Source organism: Asparagus officinalis, chromosome 7 (assembly GCF_001876935.1).
Source record: "Asparagus officinalis chromosome 7, Aspof.V1, whole genome shotgun sequence".
NCBI lineage: Eukaryota > Viridiplantae > Streptophyta > Magnoliopsida > Asparagales > Asparagaceae > Asparagus > Asparagus officinalis.
Window position 1 is genome coordinate 32,957,593 of NC_033800.1, and position 22,069 is coordinate 32,979,661.

Consider the following 22,069-nt stretch of genomic DNA (forward strand, 5'->3'; position numbering starts at 1 on the left):
TTTAAAGGGGGAATGATATATTATATTATATTATTATTATTATCATCTTAACTATTCGAATGCAGTTGTCAATTTCTCAAGACAAATAGTTTCACCGTCCAACAAATCGAGCCCTTAATCAGACTCCACTTGTTCCAATCGTGAGCACAATTACAACAACATAAGTTAGTAATTAACACCCTTAATTATCTTAATTAATCACCGCCCACAACCTATAAAACTATCCTATGCAATGACTAAATTGCCCACGATAGCTTCAAGTAACGCACCAATCTGCGACGTGGACAACGACAACCCTCAAATTTAATGCCGAAGAACCAAAATACGATTGACACGTGTGCCTTGTTTTTCACGTGAGAAGGCAGAAGTCTGGGTCTCCGGTTTCAATAAAAGGCCACCCACTTTCACAATAAACTCCCATGCTACAAACGCAAAGCTTCGAGTTTGAAGAGGACTACTTTTCTGCGGAGAGCTTTTGTAGAGTTCCTCCGGTCCGAGGTATGGCTTCTTATTCTTATTATTTTTCTCAATTTTTCTTTTGTCCTAATGAAAAGAATATGATGGTATATATGAATATGATGAATGTTTTTTTTTTTTTTTGGCCTTTTCATTTGTTTTTTTCTATATTTTATTTTAAAAAAAATAAATAGAAAATATTATACATGTGATGATGACAAACGGGCAACAAGCTGCGCCGCTAATCCTAAAAAGAACTTGTGCATCATATTTTTTTAATGTACTTTGTGTTTTTGGTCGATATTTAAAATATTTTCTGCTTTTCTGATTATTTGAGAATATGGATAATTAAAGTCCTTTCTAATTTTCTTGTTAGAGATTATACCCGTGTGAAAGGACCCAAATTTGTTACTACAGAAGGATTACAAGCTCTTTTTTTAAGCAAACGTAGAAATGTCCACTGTAATGAGCTCAAGAAAAGAACTTGTGCAAGAACTAGCTAGTGATGAAAAACTAAAGTAGGCCTAGCAAGGGATTTGGATCTTTTCACTATCAAACAGTAGCGAAGAGAATATTGCTTTTATCATAGCTGTTGATTTGTTGATTTGTAATGCACACTGATTGTGATTTGCTGTACACCAAATTAGTTGATATATAGTTCGCTACTTTTATCATAATCATTGATTTGTGTGATGATTTGTGGTTGTTACGCATTCAAAATCTAGCACTTTCATCAAACCCCTATGAACTGCACTCCTAATTTATAACTAAAGATAAATTATAATCATTAGTTAAGCAAATTAATGGTTACAATAAAAATAATACTCTCTGTATACTTTTTTTGTAGTGGTGAAGACCCTAATCCTATTTATAGGTTAAATCTCCATTATAAAATTTGCAACACTTCCGCTAAATTCTTTTCCCCATGATTCTGTTACCTCTTGAAAGCCAATTGTGGTCAATGGAAAATTCACTAGTAGAAAAACGAGCAACCTAGACGAAAATTTCCGTCTAGGTTGATCCAAATCCCGTCTAGGTTAGTTCCACTAGACGGAATTCCGTCTAGTTAGGTCCGTTTATTTTGCTTCCGTCTAGGTTGACTCAAACTAGACAGAATTGCGTCTAGGTTGATCAATCTAGAAGGAAGTCAACCTAGACGGAATTAAGAATTTCATCTAGTCTGTCAGAATTATATGTACAAATTTAAATGTACATATATATATAATATATACATATCAATCTAGACGGAAATAAGAATTATATGTACAAATTTAAAAATTTTAGAATTATATGTACATATCAATCTAGACGGAAGTAAGAATTATATGTACAAATTTAAATTTTTTGGAATAATACACATTAAATTAGTAATTTTTGGGATGTAAAAATTTTAAGTTCTAATTTTTAAAGCCTATACGGTGGCAGAGCCAAAATTTTTATCTTAAAGCCGATATTCCAAGATACATAATATAATACATTCTGTTAAAGATAGATAAAGAACTGCTTAAGAATATATATATATATCTATATATATTATATATTATATAGGGAGAGGTTCTTAAAAAAATCCTTAGCCTAAAACTCTAAAACCTCCTTCATCCATTGATCTAATGAATCCCAATGGCTAGATCAGTAAACAGTCAACAGACACATTGCATTAATTAGCTCATTAATTATCTCAACGCAGTGAATCCAGATTCACTAAGTGAATCTGGTATTCATCTTGCGTTATGTAATATGATGGTTTAATGATGCTAATTAATACAAGTGTTGTTGACTGTTTGACTGAATCCTAGCCATGGAGGAGGAGGTTTTTAAGTTTTTAGGCCTATAGGAGGTTTTTATTAGAAACCTCTCCATAATAATTATTTATATATATATATATATATATAATATTATATATATATAAATATAATATATAATATATAATATATATATATATATAATATAATATATATAATAATATACAATATTAATATTATATAATATATATAATATATATATATATATATATAGGGAGTAGCGTTCTAATAAAAACCCCTCCTTAGCCTAAAACTAAAAACTAATATCATCATTGGATCTATGAATCCAATGGCTGTGAGTCAGTTCAAAACAGGTCAACAAGACACATGCATTAATTACAGATTAATTAATCTCAACAAACACGAACCTGGGCATTCACTGCATGAATCTGGATTCACTGTAGTGCAAAACCGCTGTTCGTAGGTAATGAAATCTGGATCACTGCAGTGAAGGACCGATGTTCGTTGAGGTAATGAATCTGAATTCACTTGTAGCTGAATCATGTATGCACTGCGTTGAGGTAATGAATGCATTGTTAATGAGTAATTAATGCATTGTGCTCTGCTGACTGTTGACTGAATCCTAGCCATTGCGATGATATTGGTTTTGAGTCTTTTTAGGCCTACGTAGTTTTTATTAGGACTCTCCCTATATATATATCAGTATATTATATATATATATTATATATATATATATATATATATATATATTATATATATTATAATATATATATTCATGGAAAAAATGAAGAAGAGCTGGCCAGCTCACGGCGGGCCACTGACAACTCAATAATAACATGTAGCCCTCTAGTCAACAGTCTAGTAGGGGGCTCAACATTCAAATAGAGCTGCGATCAGCTCTATCATAATATAATATAATCCATATCAATCTCTCTCTCTCTCTCTCTCATATATATATACTATATATAAAATAATACTATATTCATACCTACTTATATATATATTACTATAATATATTACTATATATACTACTATATACTATATATATATATATATGACTACCCTATATATGAGAAAATGGGTACGTATACTGGTACCAAGGATCCTTTGGTAGTGATGTGGACACTATCTTGTCCATACATCACACCCTGAAGATCGAGCTCACAAACTTCAAGGTGTGATGTATGGACAAGAGGTGTCCACATCACTACCAAGGATCCTTGGCCAAGTACTACCCATATTCCTCTATATATATATATAGATATATATATATATATATATATATATGACAGACGCAATCCAATGCAGCACATTGATTAAAGCCCAGTATACATGGACAGATGAAGATTTAAATCAAATCCAGTGCATTGTTACAAATATCACATGAGAATTGCTTTTGAAATTAGCATGAGGGACACTGGGAATTTTTGAATCACTATTCTTTAATAAGGTCATTCGCGTATTCCAACTAACTCATGATATACTAGTTACAAAAAATATATTGCTTGTCCAACTAATATTATACTATGGGTACTATATGTAAACGGCGGGGCAGTGGCAAGATCTGCAACCGTGCAACCGTCACGGTTGTATGTGTATGTTTATGTATATAAATATATATATGTGCACCCACAACCCAAAAATATTCTAAGTGAGAAGATATATTTCATGACAAGGTAGGAATATTATTTGATATGTAGATTGCTTATTTATGATCTGTAGGATTAATTGTTTATGTACACATATGAAATAATATATTATTTTATTTTCCTTTCTTTTATATTTTATTTATCTTATCTTGTAAGAAAACAATTTTTCATCATAACCTTAATTGGATCATTATACCATTTGAAATTACTCGAGCTCACGCAGGGCCTTGAAGAAAGTCTTTGTAATTCAGTAATTATATATAGGATATTTTTTATTTTATTTGTAAATTATGCAAATCTAGTGGAGGGGTTACTCGGTGCCGGTTTAACTAACTGCCAGCTCAGTATGAGACGTGACAGCATGTAACTGTCCACCTGCAAATTGGTCGGCTGAATTATTCCACATCACCCTGGGTCCCATTAGTGGGCCCGAATGAGGCATTACTGTACTAGCCTCGCGTATATATCAAACCTATTTCAGAAGTTATTCATCTACCGACAACTCAAGTTGAACAAAGTGATCATTCTGAAATTTGGATGTCCAATCTAGTTTTTTGATCTTAAGTTTAGTGCATGTAAATTAAGCAGCGCTTTGCATGTGCATCTTATATTACATTATTATGAACATTCGATATTGATACGTCCCTAAAATACTTGTGTCCACTTCTAATCAACTATAATCTGTTAGATCTACATCATAAAACTTGAGATCTAAAAAACCATATAGCCATGATTAATTCAAAGAGATTAACAAGGATCTAAAAGAGCGGATAGCCATGATTAATTCAAAGAGATTAACAAGGATCTAAAAGAGCGGAAGCTTATACCTGAATCCATTGATTGATCTTGATTTTGGGTGAGAGATTAACAAGGATCTAAAAGAGCGGAAGCTTATACCTGAATCCATTGATTGATCTTGATTTTGGGTGTTGGATAGGTAACTTAATTTAAAAAGAGATTAAATCCAACATAATCAACCAATTCGTAGTTCACCTAGACTATTTCTCTTCAAAAAATCTATCACTTTGAAGTTTAATTATGCTTTTTATAAGAATATTAAATTTGCGGATTTTGATCTTATTTTCATAACAATGAAATGGTATTGTATATATGTTCCAGAATAAACAAAGGAAAAAATTTATTTTAAATTTACAATTACACACTTTGAATTAAAATGGGAAAGACGATGTGTTCTCTATTTCTTCAAATTTTTGATTGTTTCCACTTGATTTTTTATAAAGTTGTATAGGTAACTTGATGGCATCTGATGATAATTAATCATCATTCTAAACAACGCTAGCTAGTGATAGTAATGCCGTATTAAACAATTCTAAAATAAGTCCTATATATGTGCAAAGAAGTCTATCTTATCCCATGAGCCCTTTGTTAATTACCTATAAATCATCAAGTTGTTTATCTAATCATCCAATACAACTTTCTATAATTTTTTTAATCACAGTGACGCAGTGTGAAAAGGAAGGAGAAGTTATTTTAATGTCACATTTGTAACTTGGTAAATTGATTGTCCCGTACGCAATTGACTTAATTTAAAAAAAAAGAATTGGAATTTAAGTTGTCCATATATCCTCTTCCTCATTTTTTAAATAAAAAAAATTATTTATGCTATTTATTTTTCTAATTTATTTGTTTCCGCTAGTCTATAAATATCATTACCTCGTAGCTTTCTTTAAGATGGGAAAAGTTTTATTTCGAAATTTATTAGTATTGTATTTCCTGCTTCTTTTTTTCCATGACACTTTTGTTAGAAGCGCACCAAAAAAATTGTATTCTGATATTATATATATATATATATATATATATTATATATATAATATATATATATTAGATAATAACATATCCATATTCTCCCTCTCTTCTCTCTCTCTCTCTCTCTATATATATATATATATATATATATATAAATATATATATATATATATATATATATATATCGGGGCCCATTCACATGGGTTGGGAGTGATTAGAGCATTGAAATGAGTGAATGGGAATATGGACACATCACCTACCAAACAAAAATTTGTTATGTAGCTTAACCAATAGTCTAATGCAAATGGTTTTTATCACCATCATACCTATGTTCTGGATCATAGTTATAATAGATGTTATACTATTAAGTCTAGTGAGACTTATATAAATGCTCAGTTTAGATAAGCCTTATAGGCTTAAAATATATCAGTTTCCTTGTGATTCAGATTGTGGTGTATCTGAAGAAAGATAGGCAATCACGAATGAAGTGTACTTCTCACAATGTATTTCTTGTTCCAAAGTTGATCTACTTTGGAGCCGTTAGAGATTACATGGTTACAGCCTTCCACGCCAGCAGTTAGTGATGCAAAACTGATTATTATTTTTTATACTGCATTATAAATTGATACTGTACTAATAGAAGGATACCTATTTTTCTGATATATATATATATATATATATATATATAGCTTGTACAAGTAGTTCATTGGATTTCAATTGTTTATCAAAAAGAAACAAAAAGAAGTGAACTTTTAACATATAATTTCTTTATAGTTATCACTTTAGCCTTAAGATACTATGTTACCAGCCTCCACGCCACTATTGCGTCAGACTATATATTTTTGCACTTATAAATTACTTACGATAAGTGAATATCATTGCATGAAATAATGATATCGCTAGATAAGTTAAGTGAACTATTTGCCTTAGCTAAGCAAATCTAAACTCACGTGGCAGATATGCCTCAAGTAACCTATATTCTCTTGACACTTTATATAGTTTCACGCCAAATATTTTTCTGTATGTCACGTAGGAATGAACTACCAAGAAAGGAGAAGATAGAGGGTATACAACAATTAGAGTAATTGGAGTGGCGATATAAAAGAGACGTCATTAAATTCATCAACAATCAAGAAACACTTTTGTAACCTTTTCAGAGTACGTAAGCATTACGCGCTCTTATCCGGATGCTTAAGCATTAATCATTAGTTTAACAACAACATGTAATCACTTTTTGGGCCCCAAAACTCTTGGATACAGGCAAAGGGCGAGGTTCAATCCCTATGTTGGATCAAGCGTAATCCACGTAAACAGTTACGTGGATTAGGTCATTAGTTAAATCTTAAATCTCCAAATTAGACAAGAAATTAGTTTTGGATTGTGTGGGTTAGTACTCTATGGATCGTGCAGAATGCAGATCACTTACAAATATTTAGATGGTCAATCTCAAGCCACGTTAGTATTGTTGTGCGCAACGGAAATTTTGACAGCATCTATGGTGCTCGACAAGAGAGTAGATCTCAACTAAATCCATGTTTCACAAAGAAAACAAGAACCGAAAGTAAAATATCTTAACAAAGGGGGATATCGGCTCTTCCTCTCATCAGTTCTAGGACTGACTTATCGAGGGAACCTAAACTCTCTATTAAAAATCACAGCATGAACAATCAATTTTAACGTGGTTCGGCAAATTATCTACGTCCACGGGGCAAGGAGGGGGGGATCTACTATTAGAGAGAAAGAGAATACAAATTAGTTTATAATCACACAAATTAAACCCTCAAACAATATCTTAAATCTCACACAAATATCTCCCTCAAAATGATGCTCAAACCCTCTCAAAATCAGCAAAAAAAACTGCACGAAATAAAGTCGGCGGCTCAAAACCCTCTCTGCCATTTTTTCTTTTCCTCCCTCTGCACGTCGTCACTCCTTGCACACCAATCTAGGTTTGATAACACGTTGTATATATAGCTTCGGCGCTCAAATCTTTCGTGGGCTCGTGAAGAGATATCCGCTATCTCTTCACGAGGCTTCCTTCTTTTCACGCGGTTTTCACGCACGTGGTTGGCCCCACCACGTCACATTCACAATTCTCCACCTCGGCGAAGTTTTTCCAAAACTGAGCTGACACCAACCAAAACAAATGCCTCACTTGTTTCGTCCAGTATGAAGTAAAACGATTCACGATAACGGACTCAATCCACAACAAGCCAAGGACCCAAATGAGAATACGAATACTCTCCAAATGTCGATATCAACTTACCAAATAGGCTTCATCATAAAGACTGCCTACGTATCCTCTTGCCCAAGAAATCAAGCCTCACGTAGTTCATCCAAATGGTCACGAACGACCTCAATCCAATAGAAGAGTTCACAACCCTCCTAAAATATCATCAACTCTGCGGCTGATAGCACCTCCAATGGCCTCAAAGTGTAAAGAATCAAACACCTCCACCTGAGGTGAACCAATGGCCATATCCAAACTACATCTATCAGCTACACTCAAATCAAAACCTAACTCATCATCTGTATCCAAAACCAATTTGATCCCCAAACTGTGTCACCTCAGCTGGAATCCTAAATAATACAGAATGATCTGGAGTATGTGGAGTAATCTCCACCCAATGTGAAGTAGCATCATTCTCCACATGCTGTGATACATCTATGATCTGTCCAAAACTCTCCACCTGTTGAGAGTCAATAGGCTCCCTCATCGAAACATCATCCAATATGATATTACCAGACCAAATATCCAATTAAGTTTTACCTCCAATCATAGCAGTTGACAACTCTTTAATAGGATGACCCAAATATGTCGAAGCCTCAGTCCAGAAACTTTTATGCAGACTATTGCTTGACAACAAACACTGATCCTCCTCCAACAATGCACGGTTCTCTAAATTTGCCACCATATCTAGTTGCCCCAATATTTTCTTTCCAACGAAGTGTCTCAAAATGCCGTGAGCTCGGTTCCAATACAGAAATATGTCCATCTTGTACCTCCCATCAAAATCAGAATAAAGTACCTTCACCTTTCTGTCTATCACACACTTCTTCAATCTGTTGGAGACTACTAGGACTTTATTCAAAGGAGATTTGGTTGCAACCCAAACACGTTTAGAATAGCCACCAATAAAGAAAACCAAACATCTATTTCCTCCCAATGATGCCTTCTTGGAAGGCCCCCAAATATCCATGTGAATCCCATCTGAAAGACCCTCCGTGCGGTGAATAGAGGTGCCAAACTTCACCTCGGTCTTCTTGCTCACACCAAAGTGTTCACTGGATTTCAAATTGCAGGTTGTTGCACCAATCTCCAAATCAATACTGGAATGATAAAGCCCTAAATACTGTAGTCTAGTCGAATCAACAGAAGTCGCCAGCTCTCCACCTGTCACTGTATCTCCAAGCAAATAGTACAAGTTATTCCTCTTGACACCCTTCATCACAATCAAAGAGTCTTTCACGATCTCGAGAACCATGTCCTCAACATGAATCTCCAGGATCCTCTCCAACCAAAGCTCTAATTGAGATCAAGTTCTTCCTCAAGGAAGGGACATATCTCACATCATACAATTCTCTAATAGTCCCGTCAAACATCTTGATATGAATTCTTCCTATCCCAAGGATCTAGCATGCACAGTTGTCTCCCATGAACACCACATCACTATCCAGTTTCTCAAACTGGAGAACCATTCTCTTCTAGGACACACATGATAGGTCGTACCACTATCCAGCATCCACTCGGATTCCTCCGAATAGCTACCTGTAGGACTGGTAGAAAGCGAATAAATAGAAGTATCAGAAATATTATCATCTGATATAACGATGTTTGCTTCTGATGATGGTTGTTTCCATTTCCCCTCCTGCTTATTCTTCATCCATTCGTTGAGCTTTAGACAATCTTTCTTTTAATGACTAGTCTCCTTGTACCAAGCATACTGATCTTTTCTAACTATAGGATACCCTATTTTAGACCGTGACTTCTAATTCGGTTTGGATTCTTCACTCTTGTGACCAATGCCTCCGCTACTGGCTCAACTGAAGCCTCCTTATCATCCTTTCGAAGCTGATAGTTCATAAGTGCAGTGGTGACCTCACTATATGAAAGGAACGTCATCCCATTAATTAGAGTAATAACAAAGGTATCGTATTCCTTATCAGGCAAGGAACTCAACAACATCAACGCCTTGTCCTCATCTTCAATCATAACATCCACATTCGCCAAATCCGTAAGAAGCTTCGTGTAGTGATTCATGTGATCACTAATGGAGGTTTCCTTCTTCAATTGGAAGCGATAAAGCCTCCTCTTTAAATACAAGTGATTTTCCACACTCTTGGTCAAATACTTGCTCTCAAGAGTCTCTCAAATCTTCTTTGCAGAAGTCTCATTTATCACATCATATTTCAAATCTTGTGTTAAATAAGACCTAATAACACCACACGCCGTCCGATTCATCTTCTTCCAAATATTTTCTTCAATATCACATGGCTTGCCATCCAACTCTAAAATGTCTTCTAAATTTTGCGTGTTCAGCACATCCAAAACTTCGTATCGCCAAAGTCCAAAGTTGTTTGTGCCATTAAATTTCTCCACATCTATTTTTGTAGAGTGGATATTCAAACTTTGAATGGTCTTCACACCAGAAGCACCACCCTCAACACCTTCTTTCCCGGCCATATTCCCCAACACACCAACAACCAATACAGAACAAACTGAAGAATAGATCCAAACTTGAGAAAGATAGAGCCTTTACCAAATGGATCCCATCTTTAACTCCAATTGAAATCCTAGACGAGCTTCTAAAGCGATTTACTCCTCCAAATTGGCCAAGCGTAGCCCGAGCTCTGATACCACTTGTTGTGCGTAGTGAAAATTTTGGCAGCACCTCTGATGCTCGACAAGAGAGTAGATCTCAACTAAATCCATGTTTCACAAAGGAAATAAGAGCCGAAAGCAAAATATCTCAACAAAATGGGATATCATCTCTTCCTCTCATCAGTTCTAGGACTAACTTGTCGAGGGAACCTAAACTTTCTATTACAAATCACAGCACGAACAATTAATTTTAACGTGGTTCAGCAAATTACCTACGTCCACGGGGCAAGGAGGGGGATATCTACTATTAGAGAGAAAGAGAATACAAAAGGGTTTATAATCACATAAATTAAACCCTCAAACAATATCTTAAATCTCACACAAATATCTCCCTCAAAAGGATGCTCAAACCCTCTCAAAATCAGCACGAAAAAAACTGCATGAAATAAAGTCGGCGGCTCAAAACTCTCTTTGTAATTTTTTCTTTTCTTCCGTCTGCACGCCGCCGCTCCTTGCACACCAATCTAGGTTTGATAACACGCTATATATATAGATTCGGCGCTCAAATCTTTCGTGGGCTCGTGAAAAGATATCCGCTATTTCTTCACGAGGCTTCCTTCTTTTCACGCGGTTTTCGCGCACGTGGTTGGCCCACCACATCCCATTCACAAGTATGACACATGGGCTCAGCCTACCACCAACAGTAATTTTATACCACCAACAGTTATTTTAATGTTAGTACCTTTTGTTATAGCCATGGACTTATCATTTATATATATACGTTCAGCTATTTGAATTTTTTATGATTTTGGGGAATATTGAACCTCTATGTAGATTATTAGTAGTTAGGTATTATCATTAACTAAATATTTTCTTGTTCGTACTAAACTAATTAATTTTTGGTTGTTTGCTTCTCTGGAAAGAGGAAGGTGATAAAAAGGTTCGGAAAAGCTTTAACAAATCATATTTTCAAAATTTTGATTATGCGCATGTCACAGGCAATCAGTTTAATTATAAACGCGTATAAGGAACACTTAAACTCTTAATAGGGATTTATAGTATTGTTATCGTGAACTTCATTCTACTCTATCAAATATTTGAAATGTTGTGGAAAAATCAACATGGAACGTAGACCAACTAGCCTTAATTAAGAGCATGTAGTCGGTAAATCTAAATTTTAGGACAAAGAGTATAAACTTTTGTTTGAAAATTTAACCCAAACGTTCAGATATCATATCAAAAGTCTAGGATTCTAATCATAAAATCCTATTCCTAATTATGTAAGTTCTTAAAATATCAAATTCGCGGAAAATTTTCTAGCACCAAACAATCTCGAATGAAACAACAACCCTTTGCCGTAAGTGTGCTCTTTATAGAGTTTTAGAACGTACTCGTTGAAAGGAGAAATAAGAAGAAAAAAAAAACTTTAATACAAGGTGTCCCTATTTGGTATTTGTAATTAGAAAAATGATTTAAGTACCCAAAATATGAGATTAATGGAGGGGACATGTGATGTGTCCCCTCCATATTGCATAATGAGTTGACTGTGCCAACTCATTATACAATAGGGAGAGATGAGTTAGCTGTGCCAACTCATTATGCAATAGGGAGATGACACCTCACATGTCCCCTCTTTTAGTCTCATATTTTAGGCACCGTAGCAACACTCTTGTAATTAAACAATTGTGTTGTTGGGGGTAACTACGAAAAAGAAGGCAGAGGTTGCCGGCAAGTAGAGATTTGGTGGTTATGTGCACGTACAAAATACCCGAATTTTCAAACGGCATATTTAATCCGAATAGACGCCACGTTGGGATCCCGTTACCGTCATCGTGGGCCCCACCTTGCTTCACTTGTCCACGCAAGCGCCTGTCCACGGCGTTTCCGCGTCTCAAGTTACGAGAATAGAGGGGCCGGTCACCTTCCTGCGGTGACGGGATACATTATTACGTTGGATATTTTTTCCATCTTCACCCTTGGAAAGATATTAAATGCAGAACGTACTTACTTCCATTTTCCAATTTCAAATATTAAGTTCTCTCCGAATTTAGAATGTTTTCTCGAGTTCCTTTTAACTAGCATGAGGATTAAATTATATTTATATATTAGTATATTTAAAAATTAACAAAATCTGATTAAAAATTGTTCAGAATATTTATTTTAATTAAATTCTCTCTATAATGATTGTTTAAGTTTATAAGTTAGATAAAAAGATATTTCTCCTGCTCGGCTATCAACAACAAGAAGTTCCACAAAAATTATTTATACAACCTAAAATAAGTCTAATTATATTTATATATTAATTGAATGAGTAATTCATTTTCTGGAGATAATAAGTTGGAAGGATTTTTAGCGTTTATCGTCTCTTTGAAAATAAAAATAAAAATATCTCAAGATATAAATGCATTGAATTTAAATAAGAAGCTTTCATAGGAATATCCTATAGTTCAATTTAGATTGTTAGGATGCCCAAAAACAAAATTATCCTGTTTAATTATTTCAATTAACAGTTACCAATTACAACTATTCGCTTGAGGATAACGATGGAGTCAATAGACGCCGATTCACTGTAAACAACCTTGAGCAACCTAACTCAAAAGATCAAGATAAATATATTTTTTTTTTACAAATATGGAAATATAGACAATTACTTACAGCCAAACGACCCATTTGGCAGGGACTATTCTGCAAAAAAAAGACCAAGGCGTTCCTGTGCTCCGCGAGGTTTTATCTCCTCCTATAAAAACCGCCCCTTTCCTTCGTCTTCCAAACTCTTGACACCCAAAAATCTCTCGTCCCAAGCAAAACAAAAAAAACCCAAGAAAAAGAAAGAAAAAAAGAAAGAAGAGTTTCATATATTGCCGTCGGATCCGGTCACCGCCCGGTAACGTGAATGGTGACGGCGTCGGAGAGAGGAATGCGATTGGGGAAATACGAGATCGGAAGGACGCTGGGGGAGGGCAATTTCGGAAAGGTCAAATTTGCACGCCACGTGGAATCCGGCCATCCCTACGCCGTCAAAGTCCTCGACCGCAAGCGGATCCTCGACCTCAAGATCGACGATCAGGTATGTCGTGACGCCGTCAGGGGCATTACGGGAAGAAAAATTGGTGGACGCTGGGACAGGGGCAATTCGGGAATGATTCTGATGGGGTTTTCGTTGCTGCAGATAAAGAGGGAGATTGGAACGTTGAAACTGCTCAAGCATCCCAACGTTGTGCGGTTACATGAGGTGAGTCCTGCTTTTGTAATTTATTTATTTATTTATTTGGAGGTGGTTTTGTTTGAATTATGTTCTAATGGAAACTAGTTCTAGAATTGGGTTCTAATTTCCATTTTTTATGTATTTTTTTTTTCAATGTTTGGTTTTTATTATTTTTAATTTTTTTCAAACTCGGATTTCATAAGCACTAGAACATATTGAGAGATGCTAAAGCTGTTAAAAAAAGAGGCATTCTTTCTCGCTTGCCAATCGTGCTTGTTTATTTTTTTTTTCTGAACTTTTTAATTTATTTTGCTCTGTTTGTAATTACATTTTCACTCGATCGCATTTAGTTTATTTTCTATATTCGATTTTATGTTTTTTAGTAGAAAGGACAAGTTTGCTCCATTATTTATTAATTAGCTGATAACAACTACAAAAAACAGGGGATAAATCCTTTTCTTTTTAATCTCTAATTAATAACAGAACACATATATAATACCAAAAAGGGGGGGAAAAAGTTCAGCGTTCTTATAGTGTTTATACCTGCTTTGACTAATGCTATATCTGCAACAAAAGCTAATACAACCCTTTCTTTGATTGCACATGCACACTGCAATATGACGTTTATTAACTTATTACGTCTATAGTTTCATTTTGAATGAATTTTTTTTTTTTTTTTTACTCTTTTCCACCCGGGGGTAATAACATTTTGACGGGCAAAGCGTCAAAAGTTTTTCACTCAGGGTTTGTCTGCCAAAATGAACATGAAACTATTAGGGCAACATAAGTGGACAAGCATCATGTGGCAGGGGGTCTATGTGCTATTAACCCGTAGTAAATAAATGGGTTAATTCTGTGGCTACCATAATTTTTATGGTTATTTTCTAATTTCTTACAAGACTTCATCTGATAAAGTTTCATATTTTGGGAATTTATATATAATAAAAAAAAGTATGATATAATTAAGGAGATTCTATCCTAGTTGTCATTTTATATTCTCTTTTTTTGGTCGATAAGGAAAGAATAAGACAGCACGCCATGATGCTTCGATTTTCCTTAAGAAACTAAATAGTTTTGTTGGGATAATAATCAAACCTGAAGTATAATATAACTTTATAATTTTTATTATTATGCAGGGCTTATATAATATATACAGAAATCTATTTACTTCTATCTTTTGAGTCTACTAGTTTTTATGCACGTGCAATGCAAGTGGTTAAATATTAAAAAAATATTTACAGTTCACAATAAAAAAAAATTCATTATCCATTTGATATTTTTATTTCTTCATACAAAACTGACTTTTCATTTTTTTTTTCTTGCCAAACAAGGAGAGAATAAGATAACACCATCCCTTTCCCATCATAGTTTCCAATCAACCACCTCCTTGTGATCAATTTCCTCATGCAGCTCAATTGGGAACCAAGGCTTTGCTTGTGGGGTTGCATCATGATGCATACATCCCTGCTTTCGCAAAGCTCCAAAATTAACCACCCTCCACCCCCCTTCTCCCCCACACTTACCCTCAGCACATTTATTGTAGAAACCTCCACCAGTAGAAGTTAAAATTCGAACCGGTGCCGACAAATTCCTTAGAGATGATCCGGAGCTTAACATGCCTTAGTCTAAAAATCCAAGGGCGATGCATGCAATAGTAAAGAAATAAAGTTGAATGATTATTAACTAGCATCTTCCAACTCTTGTGCTAGAGATACATGTCAAAATCCTTCTCCTTAGTTGATCCCTTGGGGTCTCAAATGCGTAGGGGCCCTTGTGTTCACTAACCCGAGGAGAAGAACTCCATCCCAGCCCCCGTCTGGTCACAAAAATGATTGAAGGTGCAGGGGCCTACATACTTTACAACTACTACCATCAACTTTTTTTTATTGTTGTTATTTTCTTATTTAGCTCTGTGGCCAATGGATATGAAGTGGGCCCTAGTCATGTGATCCGACCTAGCATTTCCTTCACCTCTGGTCACCACACCTCAACCTATCAGAGATATTGGATGGCCCGACTATCCACCAGCAACTGCACCCCAACATGGTTACTGTGGTTGAAGATAATGATCTGCTCTTCCATTGCTGTGGACAATAAAATAGAAAAGCATAATAATGTATATTAATATATATTAATATATATTATGTGTATATAGAAAAATGAGTATGCTTGCTACCAAGAACAAATCTTGTGCTTGGTAGTGAGGTGTCATATTCCCATCCATTCATTACAATTCCCAATCACTCCCCAACCCATGTGAATGTGGGCTCCGATTTCAATGAGTGAAGGTGAATATGTCACTTCACTACCAAGCACAAAAACTTGTGCTTGGTACCAAGCATACCCATTTTCCCATAGAATCAAAATGAACGGAGTCAATTAAGTGATTGCATATAATGTAATTTTCAAGGTATATTCTTAGATTCAATCTAAGGTGGCTCCTTAGAATTATATTTCCCCTCAAAAAAATTTCCATAGAATATTTTGTAACTTGTGAAGATACCACTGTCAAAATAATTTCCTCTATTTTCCATTTCTTTAGAATCTTTGGTTTCTAGTACTTTATTTTTTCCTTCATAACCTTAAATGGCCGGGCAATCCTATAGCGCTATAAGAGCATCTCCAACCCAAAAACCCAAAATGATGTAGTTTTTACACCAAGTTGGTGTAATTTTTACACCAAATCACTATTTCATCTCCAACCATTACACCAAATTTTACACCAAAAAGAATATTCCTTTTATTTACAAACTATAAAATGGGATATGGTTGGTGGCGTCCAGCTTAGCGCTCGGTTGGAGGGAGCAATCGGCTTCAACTTGAAGTTTTGCATCAATTTGAAGCTACGTTGGAGAAGCTCTAAGGATGGTATTTTCATGTGCTGTGGTGTATATTGTCACCAAGGGCCAACTCTATTGATGTTGATGTTCTTGCTGGTCATTTTCTTCTTCTATGCAAAACAATTTGAATTTTCTCTAATTCCATCTTTCTCAGAAAAAGATTGCACAGAATTTAAGTTAATTAGAATGTGTATATAATTTATAGTCCCTCAGTTTCATCTATATTATCATATGCTAATCTACATTGGTAGACTGATGATTTGTTCTCTCTGGTTTTTTCTGGCAGGTATCAGCAAGCAAAACCAAGATTTATATGGTCCTTGAATATGTAAAAGGGGGTGAATTGTTTGACAAAATTGTAAGTATTCTCCCGTTTTGCTGATTATTAATTAAAACTAATAAGAATTGTATTAACCTTCACAATTTGTGGAAGCATAGTACAAGCAACAGTAGAGTAAATTTTCTCTCTTAAATGTTGGTCAGGCATCAAAGGGAAGACTTTCAGAACGTGAAGGCCGGAGACTTTTTCAACAACTAATTGATGCTATTAGTTATTGCCACAGCAGAGGGGTTTATCACAGGGACTTGAAGGTAGTTCACAAGCCTAACAAGCAAAAAATAATTCAGAAGGCTTAATATAGTTAGTTAATTTTCAATTCTCGGTAATTAAGTTGCGATAAGGATATTGTTAAGGATATTTTCTCTTCATCATGGCTCACAGTTTCCTTATTTCATTGCAGCCAGAAAATGTTCTTGTTGATGCACACGGAAACATTAAGATATCAGATTTCGGTCTGAGCGCTTTACCGCAACATCTTGGGGTATATTACTTCAAGATAATCTAGTAATTACTTATAATCATGCTCCAGTTGCTCTTAATAGCATCTTACTGAGGCCTTGTTATATTTCAGAATGATGGATTATTGCATACAACCTGCGGGAGTCCTAATTACATTGCCCCTGAGGTGAGAACTTGTATATAATCAGGTTTTGTGTCATTAGACATTAGAATATTTTGGTTCATTTATTAATTTGATATTAGCTGCTCAATTCTTGTCTCCATTTATTTTTAGGTCCTTTTAAACAGAGGATATGATGGTGCAATGTCAGATATTTGGTCTTGTGGTGTGATCCTCTATGTCGTTCTTACTGGATCTCTTCCATTCGATGATAGAAACATGGCTGTTCTTTATCAGAAGGTAAATGCATCTTTGAATACCTTAACCTTTTATAAAAATCTTCCCTTTCTAATTGTTTCCCCTCGATACATAAAAATGAATGGATTTCCTCACATTATTGTTATTTTCAATTGGTTACAGATATTCAAGGGCGACTTCCACACTCCCAAATGGCTCCCCACCGGAGCTGCTAACTTGATTCACAGGATTCTTGACCCAAACCCTAAGACTCGGATCAATGTTGATGGAATCATAGCAGATGATTGGTTTAAAAACGATTACACGCCTGTAATTCCGTATGATGATGACGAAGATGATACAAGATTTGATGACGTCGCTGTTGAGGACAGAGAGGTATTGTTTTTTTAAGGTCTTGCTCTTCTTTAACTTGGATAACTATAAAATGTGTGTTTATAATTGAAGATTGCATCTATTGTGTTTCAAACTGACAATGCCATTTTGTTCATTGATGGCAGATTGATGGGGCAGATGATAATGGAAAAAAAATCCCCACCCACATCAATGCTTTTCAACTAATTGGAATGTCCTCATACCTTGACCTTTCGGGCTTCTTTGAGAAAGAGGTGAGCTTCAACTATTTACTGAACTTGTAGAAAGTTGATACTACTTTTCCTGTATAAACGTACTAACACAGCTGCATGCTTTCCAGTAGACTACTATCTACATGCGTTATTATTGCGATTCAAAAGAAACTTGTCGACTACCAAAGCAATTTAATTAACTATTTTATGACCTTAACTGCAGGATGTTTCTGAAAGGAAGATTAGATTCACCTCAAATTATTCACCAAATGATTTATTTAAAAAGATAGAGGACATTGTGACAGAAATGGGATTCCAAGTTCAGAGGTGTCATCGCAAGGTTGGTATATAGTCTATATCACTTAAAGCATCTTAAAAGTCTATATGCTTGAATGTGATAAATGTGGATGCATGTGGATGTTTCAGAAGTTTTCAATTTAACTTCTTTCTATTTGCAGTTGAAAGTTATGCAACAACAAAGGGGTTCATCAAGCCCAAAAACCCCAGGGTCCCTTTCAGTTGCTGCAGAGGTAAATATTTGTTGTATATATACAAGTTGTTTGTACAAAGCTCATCTATTATGTATATAATATATATATTCTCTCAATCAGGTGTTCGAGCTTGGTCCATCTCTGTATGTCGTAGAATTAAGGAAGTCGCAAGGAGATTCCTCATTGTATAGACAGGTAACACCCTATTCCTCTGCACTCGTCAACAATGTAGGTTTCAGCCTCAAAACCGAGAATAATTGTTTGTTTTGGCAATTGCAGTTATGCTCAAAACTATCGGGAGATTTGGGTGCCTGTGGAAGTCATCATCTAATGAAACCGCAGGCTTTAATGCCAGAGCTTAACGGGTTTGAAGGGGAAATGCCTGTTGCTGCTTTGTAATAGTGTATATGTAGTCTTATTCATTTAAGAAGTACAAGCAAAAGCCTGAGCTTCCTTATCTTTAGAAAGTATAAAAGTGTAGAGTCCGAGTACAAGGAGAGAGTAGAACAAACAAATGTAGACGTTTTTTCATTTTCTGGATATAACGGACTTGCTTTGGAATTCTGCACTGGACTGCCAACTGGTTGTGTTACTTTGAGATTTTGAGCTGTGATATCAAAATGTAAAAGCCTTTTCATATATAAATCTATTATATGGTACCCGGGACTTTTTTTCCCAAATTTAACAAAACTGTGCATTATACTACTTATGCTGCAAATGGGGAAGTGAGGAAACAAATACCGTATACAGACGGTCTTGAAGCCAAATCTCTAGCTGGCTGTAAATCTTATTCAAATCTTTTGTGGACCTGTCTGTACATTGAGTCGTTGAGATATGAAATCAGCCTACAGATAAAAGTGTAGCCTGAGTAAAATAATCTCCGGAAGTTCACTCAAGATAATAAACTCATAAGATCCATTCATACCCCCATCTTCAGCATTTTCTGTGTTTCCAATTGTATTTCAAATCGCTTTAGTCCAGTTGGAAATCCTCCCTCAATTCACCAGTAATCCCCACAGGAGCACTTCCCATCAGCAAAATGGTGAAATCTGTTCCGATCCCTAACAATCAACTTCCTCTCATATACCAAAGATATGAGCTTAATGGCAGCGTGACAATCTTCACAAACTCGAAGATTTTTCACAATACGAATTGTGGACTTGGGAACAGAAATCAGAAGCCCGAATGCAATAGCCAATTTTTCACTGTGTTGAATTAGTGCAGACTCTTTGGTTTGTTCATCAACATCTTGCAAAACCAATGAAGTCACTGGTTCGTATCCAGCCCATTTCAAACGATCAATCATTTCTGCCAGCATTTTGTAGATCTCATCACTTCTTGGGTGTGAGTTATCACCAGCAACAAACTCATGAACAATGTTTCCAATTTCAATGGAACTGCTCCCAGGAATCCTTTGAATGTTCGCTCCTCTCATCAGCTTCCTCACTTCTGCAACGTCAGCCCATCTATTGGCTTGTGCATAAATGTTAGAAAGAAGCACATAATGCCCATCAACATATGGCTCTAGATTTATGAGGTTATTGATGGCTTCTTCGGCTATCTCTATATTTTTGTATGTTCGACATGAACCTAGAAGTGCTCTCCAAACAACTGCGTCTGGCTCAAATGGCATATCTTCAATTAGTTGTCTCGCCTGTTTGATATGCCCAGCTCTGCCTAATAAATCAACCATGCATCCATAGTGCTCAACCTTTGGAGAAATTTTATATACATTGTTCATCGAGTTGAAATGAGCCCTTCCCTCATCAACAAGACCGTTATGATTACAAGCACTTAAAACCCCGACAAAAGTTATGTCATTGGGCTTGATACCCTCTTGAATCATCTTGGAGAAGAACCGAAGGGCATCATTACCGAGTCCATGACTCGCAAGACCTATGATCATTGAGCTCCAAGTTAGAACATCCCTCTCATCCATGCCATGGAAAACTTGGAGGGAGTTTTCAATATCCCCACATTTGGCATACATGTCAACAAGAGAAGTTCCAAGCTTTACATCAATCTCTATCTTGTTCTTCTCGATAAATTTGTGAATTGTCTTGCCCATCCCCAAGGCTCCAATGTCTGCACAAGCTGATAGAACGCTCACCATAGTCACCTTATCTGGCACAATACCACCCAATTGCATACCCTTAAACAATCTCAATGCTTCATTACATTGTTTATTTTGTGCATACGCTGAAATTATAGAGCTCCAAGAAACCAAATCTTTTTCTCGACTCCTATCAAATATCTCCCTAGCAGAATTAACTTCGCCACTCTTCGCATAACCATGGATCATCGTATTCCAAGAAACCAAATCCTTTATCGGCATCTCGTCAAACAAAATACGAGCCTGGCCAATCTCCCCACATCCAACATACTCTGCCAGCATCACATTATATGCTACCAAGTCTCTCTCAGGCATTAAACCGAACACCTTTCTTGCAAGCACGATATCCCCAATCTTAGCATACATCTCAATAAGTGCTGTTTCAATAAACAAATCGGATACAAATCCAAGTTTCACAACATGGGCATGGATAACTTCTCCCATTCCCTTCTCAGACGATCTGGCACAAGCCTGGATCCCCAAAGAGAGGCTGAAACTATCAGGTGAAGCTCCATCAACAAGCCTCATTCGACGAAAGAGGTGAAGAGACTCAATTGGGTTTTGAGATTGGAGGTAAGCGCGGATGAGAGTGTTGTAAAGAAATGTGTCGGGGGCGTGGACATGGTCGAAGAGGGCTCGGGCATATGGAAGGGATTTTGGTGGTGAGAAGGCGAGGCATTTTCGGAGGAATTTGGCAGTGACGAAGTTGTTGAGGTTGAGGGAAGTTTTGAGGAGAAGGGATTGGAGTTGAAAGAGTTGGAGGAGAGAGGTAGATTGTTGGATCAAGGACATGGCGAATTTGAGCTCTAGCGTTTTGGCGGGAACAAGCATTTGTCTCTTCCTCTGAATTAAAAAAAAAATGTAGTTCTGGGAGAGAGTTATACAACTTAGATATAGGTATTTACAAGTCGGGTTTTTTTCCAATAAAAAACATGAGTTTGTTTCCACCGGAATTCTCAAGATTACATTGAGAACGCAGACTGGCTTTAAGAATTTTTGAGATTTAAACTGACGTGAATAGTTAAGTCTTTGCGGTCAGCGTTAGTGAGAGAGGTGACATCTGCAGGCACAGAATTTTTGAAGACGAAGGTGACCTGAAATATGCCAAGGATCATGGAAGATGAAGTAGCAGCGTGTAGTTACTGGGAAAATGAGATTCCGTAAAATTACACCAGCTACTTTTGTGCTCTCTTTCGAAATCTTCAAACATCAAAAACCATGCACGCAACGGTCAGCTTGTAAG

General features: G+C 35.9%; 2 protein-coding genes across 3 annotated transcripts; one reads left to right on the forward strand and one right to left on the reverse strand.

The window, feature by feature from the left end:
• LOC109848190 (CBL-interacting protein kinase 1-like) lies at nt 436–19,277 on the forward strand. Its single transcript, XM_020417573.1, has 14 exons — nt 436–498; nt 13,135–13,524; nt 13,627–13,689; nt 16,789–16,860; nt 16,986–17,093; nt 17,243–17,323; nt 17,414–17,467; nt 17,576–17,701; nt 17,822–18,034; nt 18,157–18,264; nt 18,446–18,562; nt 18,681–18,752; nt 18,834–18,908; nt 18,993–19,277. The coding sequence occupies exons 2-14, from the start codon at nt 13,351–13,353 to the stop codon at nt 19,110–19,112; spliced, it is 1,383 nt and encodes a 460-aa protein (XP_020273162.1). The 5' UTR covers nt 436–498; nt 13,135–13,350; the 3' UTR covers nt 19,113–19,277.
• On the reverse strand, nt 13,703–21,884 carry LOC109848189 (pentatricopeptide repeat-containing protein At5g66520-like). Of its 2 annotated transcripts, none has more exons than XM_020417570.1 (2): nt 19,455–21,884; nt 13,703–15,746 (listed from the first exon to the last, which is right to left on the reverse strand). In XM_020417570.1, exon 1 carries the CDS (start codon nt 21,655–21,657, stop codon nt 19,714–19,716), a length of 1,944 nt encoding a protein of 647 aa, XP_020273159.1. In that variant the 5' UTR covers nt 21,658–21,884; the 3' UTR covers nt 13,703–15,746; nt 19,455–19,713. The 2 variants fall into 2 exon arrangements, with proteins under 2 accessions (XP_020273159.1, XP_020273160.1); XM_020417571.1 differs by lacking the exon at nt 13,703–15,746 and having other exon boundaries at nt 19,374–19,558; nt 19,639–21,884.